General features: G+C 34.1%; 1 protein-coding gene across 3 annotated transcripts; it reads left to right on the top strand.

The window, feature by feature from the left end:
- Positions 1–695: 695 nt before the first annotated feature.
- On the top strand, positions 696–8,587 carry LOC112512401 (methionine aminopeptidase 2B-like). Of its 3 annotated transcripts, none has more exons than XM_025118341.1 (12): positions 696–761; positions 956–1,078; positions 3,539–3,590; positions 3,686–3,793; positions 3,907–4,006; positions 4,117–4,262; positions 4,398–4,489; positions 4,616–4,710; positions 5,252–5,348; positions 5,722–5,865; positions 5,952–6,169; positions 8,346–8,587. In XM_025118341.1, exons 2-12 carry the CDS (start codon positions 958–960, stop codon positions 8,454–8,456), a joined length of 1,284 nt encoding a protein of 427 aa, XP_024974109.1. In that variant the 5' UTR covers positions 696–761; positions 956–957; the 3' UTR covers positions 8,457–8,587. The 3 variants fall into 3 exon arrangements, with proteins under 3 accessions (XP_024974109.1, XP_024974111.1, XP_024974110.1); XM_025118343.1 differs by lacking the exon at positions 696–761 and adding an exon at positions 801–815; XM_025118342.1 differs by lacking the exon at positions 696–761 and adding an exon at positions 834–848.
- Positions 8,588–9,441: the final 854 nt, after the last annotated feature.

Genomic DNA, 9,441 nt, shown 5'->3' with positions numbered 1-9,441 from the left:
GTTTAAATTCGTGTAACTAACTATGGATAAACATAATCAAATAGAGGATAAACGTCTCATTTTAAAATATAAAAAATCTAAAATATAATTAGGATAATTATTAAGTTTCTAACTGAATGTTTAATTATTATCTTTAATAAAAAATATATTATTAAACCAAAAATAAATTACTTTGTTATTATACCTAAATTAAATTATAATAAAAAATTGAATTAAAGAAGTTATACCAAAAAAGAACGAAAACTATTAAATAGTTAATTTAATACTAATATCGATTTTTTGTATAAATTTTTTATGCTGTTTTCAAATTTATATCCATTCAAAAATAAAAAATTATCGCTTTCTCAAAACTACATAAAATTATATTATATCGATAAAGACAAATAATAAAAATTAAACATTAAAATAAAGATTTATCTCGCTGGATTACGCGAATACCCTTCTAGTAAAACCCAAAACCAACCGATGAATATTCAGTCGGTTTTTATTATTATCGGGTTTTTTTTTAAGATCAAACGGTTCAAGGTTTCTCGATTTTCCTTCTTTTTGAACACTATTAAGCCTTAAAATGACCAAAATAATTGTAACTTCCCTAATATGGAGGGCAATATGACAATAGCAATAACATGAAGGGCTTAAATTGCCAAACCTAAACTTGTTGCCTACTTCTCGTAGCTTGTCAACACCGTCGTCGTCGCGTAAAATATACAACTTATAATTTTCAAACCCTAAATTCACCACTGCTTCTGCTCTGTTTTGCGGTGAGAAACGAGATACGGCGGATCTCCATTTTCTTACTTCGTCTTCTTTCCATTGTTCTTCACATATGATCCTTTTTTTTCTTGTCTGTTAGATTTTTTTTTGGCTTTTGTTTGATTGACATATTTAATCTGTAGTCCTTTTTGTAATTCCTGAATATGAGTTGTATGTTTGATACTCATTAACGGTATTGTAGAGATGGCGAAGGAAGATACGAATGGTGGAGCAGGAACCTCAAATGGAATGGTCAGTGATGTACCCGCTACAGTCGAAGAAGTGAACGATAAAGTTGATGAATTGACGTTAGCGGATTCCTCAGGTAATTTATTTAATTTTATATTGTATTTTTGTTTCTTGAAAACGATGAAACTTTTAGATTTTTTGATTTGAAGCCGAGGACGTCCCCATTCCCCAGCACCAAATTGTTGCTTCTGGGAAAACTGGAATCCGCGGACTAGTTATCTAGTTAAAATTGATATGATTGAATTGATTTGATCTGAAAAAGTCATTAGTGTTAAGAAGAGAATAGGTATGACAAGTATAGATTTTTTGGTGTTCAAAATATTGGGATTTATAGAATCGTGAGTTTGAATCTCAAAATTATGATGTGGAATCTAGTTACGAGATAAAGGGAGTATGAAGTTTATTAATGATATACACCAACATAATTTTTTTGATTATAGTGCCTATTATAAAGTTTGCAGTTGTTATCAATATGTTTATTTGGACAAATACAAGGTTAATGTAATTAATCTTTGGAATACTTGTAGGATGATTATCTTGATTTTGAGATTATGCCATCTGATAGTTTATAAATGTCACCAAGCTTTTGATCGAGGTTGGTGTGAATTCTCATGATGTGGAAGCATCTTTTATATGTGCTCTTTGTAAACTTCAAAACATATGAATTTTTGCAGCTGGTAATAAACTTATATATGCGCATTATTGGTTGATTAGCATTTTGTTTTAGAATCGATTAAGTAGGTTACCATTACTTTGCTTTGCATTAGTTGTAAGGTAATGCAAAAGGTGCTCCCATCCATACCATTCCTTCATCAGGACCTGTGAGACAAGAAATTAATTATGTCAATGGAAAGGAGATTTAATATCGTTATCAATACATCATGTGCTGTTTTGGTTGGGGGTGCTTTTGAATCAAATAATGACACATGTTTGGGTCAGTTAAGAAAACATTTATTACTTTAATTACCATATTATGTGATATTTTACCATGCTTATCCGTAACTTTAGCAAAGGCCGTCTCTCTTCACTTCTTTATTTACTTGATGTTATGTTACACCTAACTTATGGTTTTCAAAATTGCAAGTATCCGTTATATTTTCAGGTAATGTAATTTGCATTGATCAATTATTCCCTACAAATTATATTTCTGGCTCTATGTCTTGTACATGTAAATCGGTTCTTCTATAGCAATGTAAATTAATCTATAATACACGTTGGTTGATAACATTAATACGGTCTTATTTGAGTTTGGTGTTTAGTGATTGGTATATGCACGTCTACTAATTTCAATCTTGTACACAGAAGCCGACATAAGATTTGATATGCTTCCATATAAATTGAATATGCATTCAATTAAGTATAGACCTCTACCATAAAGTCCTACATGGAAATTCATGACCAAAATATCTAAATTTACGACATAAGAAATATCAGAAATCTTGGGAATGTTGCACTTGATTTTATGATATATCCTGAATGGATTCATATGTTGCTTCATGGGTTTTGGAAAATTATGTAACACTAGTACATGGAATCAAAAGCTCATTGCCTGTATAACCTGAATGGATTATAATGTGCTAGTCCATGAACTCTAAAGCTCATTAAATAGCTGTCGCAATTTGAAGAAATTGATCTGACTAGACACTAGAAAACATAGATGGTATGAAGTGACGTTATATACAATTGTACGAGAAGAAATAATAACCTCAGCAGACTGTCAGAAAATACTTAGGTTGCCTCCTAAAGAATGCTTTGCTTTGCGCTTTACCCTACCTCCTCTGTGTAAGTAGAAGAATTTCTTGGTAAGTGGCTTCACTTTCTAGATATAGTCTCTTCCCGGAAAAATTTAAGTTGTCAGGTGGGTGCTTCCTATAAAATTTCAGCACCAACAGTGGGTAGGGATCCTCTTACTTTTTGATGTCAGCTGGTGTAGTCTTTAAGGTCACGTGCCCTATAGGATATCCTGGCTTTGAGTTCTATTTATCTTTTCTAGTATGTGTGTGTTTCTGCAAAGCTTTATTTGGATGATTCTCAATTTCAATAAGTAAACCTGTTGAGGCTAATATATAAATGAAGTTTTGTATTTATATGAGTGCCAAGCTGTGGATTTTCCAAAGCTGCTGGACTTTCACCGTATGTCGAACAAAGTTAATGAAATCGAGATATCGGTGGTCCTAAAAACATAAAGCTACTAAGGCTTGTAACCTGTCATCAAACTGATAAATATGCAGTTCACACACATGCCCACATATTTTGAACCTGGGAAAATGGATACTTGTTATGTTTTCCTTTCAATTTGTTTTGAAGATTCTTTGTTCTCTGGTACAAATCTTATTCTCCTAATCATCAAAGTTAGTCAAGACACAAAAATATAATTCTTTGTATAGAACATAATTGGCTATCTGATTAACAAAATAACGTTGGACAGAAAATTGTTTATATAATAAATAAATGAACAAGTCCTATTTGATCTTACTTTGTTTATTTTATATGTAATGTCTTGGACGTTTCTAACATTTGAACTTGCATAATTTAGAAACTGGCGTTCAGGAAGCTGCAAAAAAGAAGAAGAAGAAGAACAAAAGCAAGTAAGAATTTGTATGATGTTATCCATTTGTGAAATGAGTTTGACAATATCACCTAGTTGTTTGGTATTCTTAGTTATTATAATTTGTCATCACAGGAGAAAAAAAGAAACAAAGGAGCAAACTGATCCACCTACTATTCCAGTTTCAGAGCTTTTCTCCCAGGGAAACTTTCCAGAGGGTGAAATTCAGCAATATAAGGATGAGTAAGTGCCTACTATGTAACGTTTATCTATATTTTGCTTTTCTGCATGTTCTATTTGAATTATAATACCTCTCTCTCTCTCTCTCTGTCACCCTCACGTTGTTGCTTATGCAGTAACTTATGGAGGTCTACATCTGAGGAAAAGAGAGATTTAGAACGCTTAGAAAAGCCTATGTATGACTCAGTTCGACAAGCAGCAGAAGTTCATCGTCAGGTTCTCTTGCTACCATGCTCTTTAGCAGACCTATTATGTGGACTTCAGGGGTAGAATATTCATTATTACTTGTGTTATTAAAACATGGTGCTTCGTTCATCCCTTTTCAGGTTCGGAAATATATTAGGAGCATTTTGAAGCCTGGAATGCTGATGGTCGACCTGTGTGAAACCTTGGAGAATACTGTTCGTAAGTTGATATCAGAGAATGGTCTACAAGCTGGTATTGCGTTCCCTACAGGATGCTCATTGAACTGGTATTTATTTTGTAATCCTTATGATGATCATCTTCTCATCTTTGTTTTTATCATCGACTTTTTATTGATTTCCTTTAATCCTTGTGTCACTTTTCTCAGAAAAAACTTGATCATTAACATATTGTATCGTATCAGGGTTGCAGCCCATTGGACCCCCAACTCTGGAGATAAAACTGTGCTTCAATATGATGATGTCATGAAATTGGATTTCGGAACTCATATAAATGGTTAGAAATCACAATGCTCGTAGTTGATTTGGCACAGTTGGCAGTAATTTTCGTCATGTACTCAATTTGTGCAGTTTTTAACATAGTCTCCTACTCTCCTTTTTTATCTGTTGTAACACATTTCAGGGCACATAGTTGACTGTGCATTCACAGTTGCATTCAATCCAATGTTTGATCCGTTGCTCGAGGCCTCTCGGGAAGCCACAAATACTGGTATTAAGGTTAGCAACGTGGAGTGAGAAATTATGGGTGAATATTGTGCATCAGGCAAAATGAACCTATAAGCGAAGATGTTCTACTTTCTTGGGAAAAAAAAATAAAAATACTACCGCTCCATCTCGAAATAAATGCTTATTTTTCATTTTTTACTCCAAAATAATTGCAATATTTTCTTTTTGGGTGACTTCTGAATCGAAGTTTACTTTTTGGTCCAGCAGTAACAATTGATGACATTGTTTTTTAGTACACAAGTTCTTTCATTTTGCTCTTTTATAGTAGGCATTTTAAATATTTTGACCACTAGACAAGCCTTCTCATTGAATCATGTTTGAAGCTTGCATTTGTCTTGGGACTGAGGATTAACTAAAATATGGCTCACATGAACTCCTTGTGAAAAGTACTAGAGTGAATGTAACTTTCCAGATTACGGAAAAAGTTTTTTGTAATTATAAACTAACTTTCACATCAAACTGTTTAGTGCCAATAGGCTATATGGTGACATTCAGGTAATGACTTCTCGAACTTCCATTCTGTGGTATGCAGGAAGCAGGGATTGATGTACGTCTATGTGATATAGGTGCTGCAATCCAAGAGGTCATGGAGTCTTATGAGGTAGAAATTAATGGAAAGGTCTTCCAAGGTATATTCTCTACTATAGTGTAGGCAACACTTGACATTTTACTCCTGGAGTTCTTTAGTTGTCTTTTGTTGAACATCAAGATTGATGCATATATTAGCATCTTTTATATCGTAGGTTCCAACAGTACTTCATATACTTATTTACACCATTAAAATCAGCTGACTGCCAAGTAGTTGGCTGAACCATTTTAGAAGGATTAATTTTACGAACTCGGTTGATTCGTCAATGGTCAAGATAGTGTTTGAAAAAAGGATATCACTATTAATGTTTACATTATATCTCTAAAACTTGGTACTGTTGGATCAACATATTTTCTATTTTGCAGGATTAGACTAATTTTAGTTTTTTAACTCGCATGGTGCAACATTTGCAGTGAAAAGTATCCGGAACTTGAATGGACACAGCATCGGACCTTACCAAATTCACGCCGGAAAATCAGTTCCAATTGTGAAAGGAGGAGAACAAACAAAGATGGAAGAGGGAGAATTCTATGCAATTGAAACTTTCGGATCTACTGGTAACCATTTGTGCTTCTTAGCTTTTGAATGTGAAAGAAAGAATAATAGTTGGCATACAAATTTATATCGTGTTTGTTGTGTTTAGGCAAGGGTTATGTGAGAGAAGATCTGGAGTGCAGCCATTACATGAAAAATTTTGACGTTGGTCATGTTCCGCTGCGGTTACCAAGAGCAAAACAGCTTCTTGCCACAATCGATAAGAATTTCTCTACACTGGCCTTCTGCAGACGCTATTTAGATCGACTAGATGAGACGAAATATTTAATGGCTCTCAAGAATTTGTGTGATGCTGGTGTTGTTCAGGTATCTCCAGCCCTGTGTTTTTATTATTATTTAAATCTGGAATTTGTTAGCTGTCATGTGAAGACTGAGTACTAATTGATGCCAATTTACCAGCAATTTCTTAGATATCCTGTTCATACATCAAAGTATCCACTAATGTAAAATATCTGAATAGTTCCATCATAATTATATAATCATTGCATTTTTAGATACCTTTTCTAGGGTAGAAGAAAAGAGAATCATGAACGTCGACATCTATACTTGTGAACTTCAGAGAAACTATACCCACAGCCCACAGCTTCCCTGAAGGTCCTATGTGATTAAGATTTCTCAAGTAGGTTTGGGAAGAGTTTCAGGGTTGAGATATTGCGCATTTGCATGAAGCGTAGTTGATGACTGGCCACCTCTTTTTGGGTTTGGAGTTTCTATGTTAAGTTGACTATATAGTTCATGATAGGTCACATTTAATGTTAACTTAAGGGCCGTTTACCAACACAAACTGGTAAGTGTTGACCTGGTAAGAGTCACCACCCTCACCGGGTAAGGTTTTTGGTCATCAAAGTAGCATAATATAAGCGTCTCTTTTGAACAAGCAACAGAATTTGTAATTGAATGGACTTGTTTATTTCATCCATCACCATGGTATGGAGTATATATATACACAAAATGAGAAATGGAAACACTGTCCTAGAGTTTACAAAATTTTAATTACATGGGATGTGATAGAGAATAGATCAAGGGATATGATGTTGGAGATCAAGATATATGATTTGATGTATCTTTATCATACCCCTGATGCTCTTACCAAGCCGGTTGCTTGAGCTCATGTCTAAGATTGGTCTCTCTAATCGATAGTCCATCTTGTGGAGCCATGGTAGAGATACATCAAATCATCTCTCTTAATCACCAATATCATATTCTTTGGTTCTCTTTCACATTCCATTTAATTTTTTAATCTCTAGGATAGTGTTTACGCTCCATAGTGATTGATGTAATGAACAAGTCAATTCATGATTTGATGTATTTCTATCATCTCTTACCTAGTAACCGCTAACCGGGTAGGAGTCACCACTTTCACTTACCGGGTAAGATTCTTGCTGATCATCAACTCTTCTGACTGGGTTAGACGTCATGTCTGCGTATAATTAACCCTCCCAAAGGCTTTCTTTGGAGTGGGCTTTATCGTTTTGGTTTTATATGATTTACAAAAACTGCTATTAAATTAACCATCTAATTTTTTTAATAAAACAATTTAGGAGGTTGTAAACGGGCATGGTTATGGCAACTTTTAAAACAGTTCCATATGTTGCCCTCTTAGCTAATTTTTTATTTGATTTTACCACCATTTTTATATGCCACCTCTAGTAGATTTGTTCAAATACTAAATTAGCTAGTTTTTTACTACATTTTGATTCTTTGTTTAATATGGTTTTCCAAGAGTAACGTTACTAGATATATTCTAGCACCTAAAGAACAGAGAAAAGCCCACCTCCATGGCACCAACAATGCTAGAGTTAAACACACTTAAGCTTCATTAGCACGGCCAAACCAAACGAATCGAATCTAATATGTCTCACTCGAAAGTAGGATCTGAGATGGGTAGGGTGCACCTAGACCTTACCCCGGCCATTAGGATCAAGCAGACAATAAGATAAGCGGTAATCGGAAAAAATATAACATGGAGAATAACAAATCAGTGGTATGCAAGGAACAATGTAAGCATGTAACACATGTAATGAAAAGTGGAGATGAAGGATCGTGTGATAATAGGAGTTGAGGTGAGAAGTGTAAGAAACTTCTAATCCCAAAACAACTCATTAATCGCGCTTTAGAAGGGAATTGATCCAATATATCTCACTAGTGGTCCTCTTCAATTAGGATTTATCCAAGAGTGGAGGTTTCTTCTCACCATAATTTTCATTCTCATTAGAACCCAATCCTACAAGTAGAATACGAATGTACTAAGCAACTTAAACATGTAGGTAAGACAAGCAAGAAAGTCAGGTCCTATCAAGTGCAGCTAACCAACACAAGGAGCCTGCCTATGTGCTTACTACTAGCTGATCCTACTAAAAATGGGTCACTCTAACCTGTGCCTCCATGAATATTTGCTTTGTACATCATACCTCCAAACCCCATCTCAGGGTCAGGGGTTTATTTGTATTTTTCACGAGACTAATATGTTGTAATCTTGCAGCCGTACCCTCCGTTGTGTGACACAAAGGGTAGCTACGTATCTCAGTTCGAGCACACCATCCTACTCCGCCCGACATGCAAAGAGGTCATATCGAGAGGCAGTGATTATTAATTAATTACCGATAACCTCTTTTCTTTTATGGTAATGTAATATATAATCACTTGAATTCACGACTACCTCCAACCCATAAATGTGAACTCTTATTCTCTAAATTTCGACAAAAATGATTTTGATTTTGGTTTTGGTTTGAAAGGTTCAAGAATTTTCTATATTATCTACATAGAATAAAATCTATATATATATATATATATATATATATATATATATTAAAGGAAAACCAAACCCAATAACATCTCCTAATGTTAGAATTCTTATTTCTCTTTTTTCTAAATCTTTTTGTTTTTTAAAATATCTAATATAAGAAAAAGATGATGTCGTCCCTATATAATAAATGTGTGCTTCATTATGCACAAACCGTTTTTAGTAAATTTACATGCATCTTTGAACCTTCACTCTTCCTATTTTCTAGTAAACTTTCTGATTTCGTTTCTCTTAAATATATCTTACACTTTAGTATAACCTTCAACTTTCCATATGTCGACAACCTTTGTAGCTTTTTCTTCATTAAATTGTGGCTTTCTCCTCTTTTATATGTAGAATTTTTACATACATCTTGCAATATAGGTTAAGTCGGTACTCTCCAATGAAAGCCTCCATCACTATTGTTACGTGAGGCCAAACAATCTTCGATGAAACCTGTGCTCCTTGAATGGTTTATCATTTTTTGATTGTATGTTAAGTATACTAAGTGGATCTATTTCGACACCAACTTGCAATATAGGTTAAGTCATTGCTCTCCAATGAAAGTCTATCGCTATTGTTACGTGAGGCCAAACAATCTCCGATGAAACCTGTGCTCTTTGAATGGTCTATCATTTTTTGTTTGTATGTTAAGTATACTAAGTGGATCTATTTCGACACCAACTTTCTATTGGATTATGTTTCAAAATTCCAAGAACTATTTTAGTTCTTCTATGCATATTGAAGGTCTTAGTACTCAATAAGCAAATAATTTTTGTGGAAACATCATTTGCTG

This window comes from Cynara cardunculus (genome assembly GCF_001531365.2).
Source record: "Cynara cardunculus var. scolymus isolate 2C chromosome LG 5, CcrdV1, whole genome shotgun sequence".
Lineage (NCBI taxonomy): Eukaryota > Viridiplantae > Streptophyta > Magnoliopsida > Asterales > Asteraceae > Cynara > Cynara cardunculus.
The sequence above is the reverse complement of the archived record's forward strand: the minus strand, read 5'-3'. Positions and strand labels throughout refer to the sequence as shown.

Bases quoted from the DNA above. Each gene is read 5' to 3' on its own strand.
- LOC112512401 (XM_025118341.1), top strand. From the start codon at position 958: ATGGCGAAGGAAGATACGAATGGTGGAGCAGGAACCTCAAATGGAATG. The intron at 3,794-3,906 runs GTAAGTGCCTAC...TTGCTTATGCAG, and splicing joins ATTCAGCAATATAAGGATGA to TAACTTATGGAGGTCTACAT. The intron at 4,711-5,251 runs GTTAGCAACGTG...TGTGGTATGCAG, and splicing joins CCACAAATACTGGTATTAAG to GAAGCAGGGATTGATGTACG.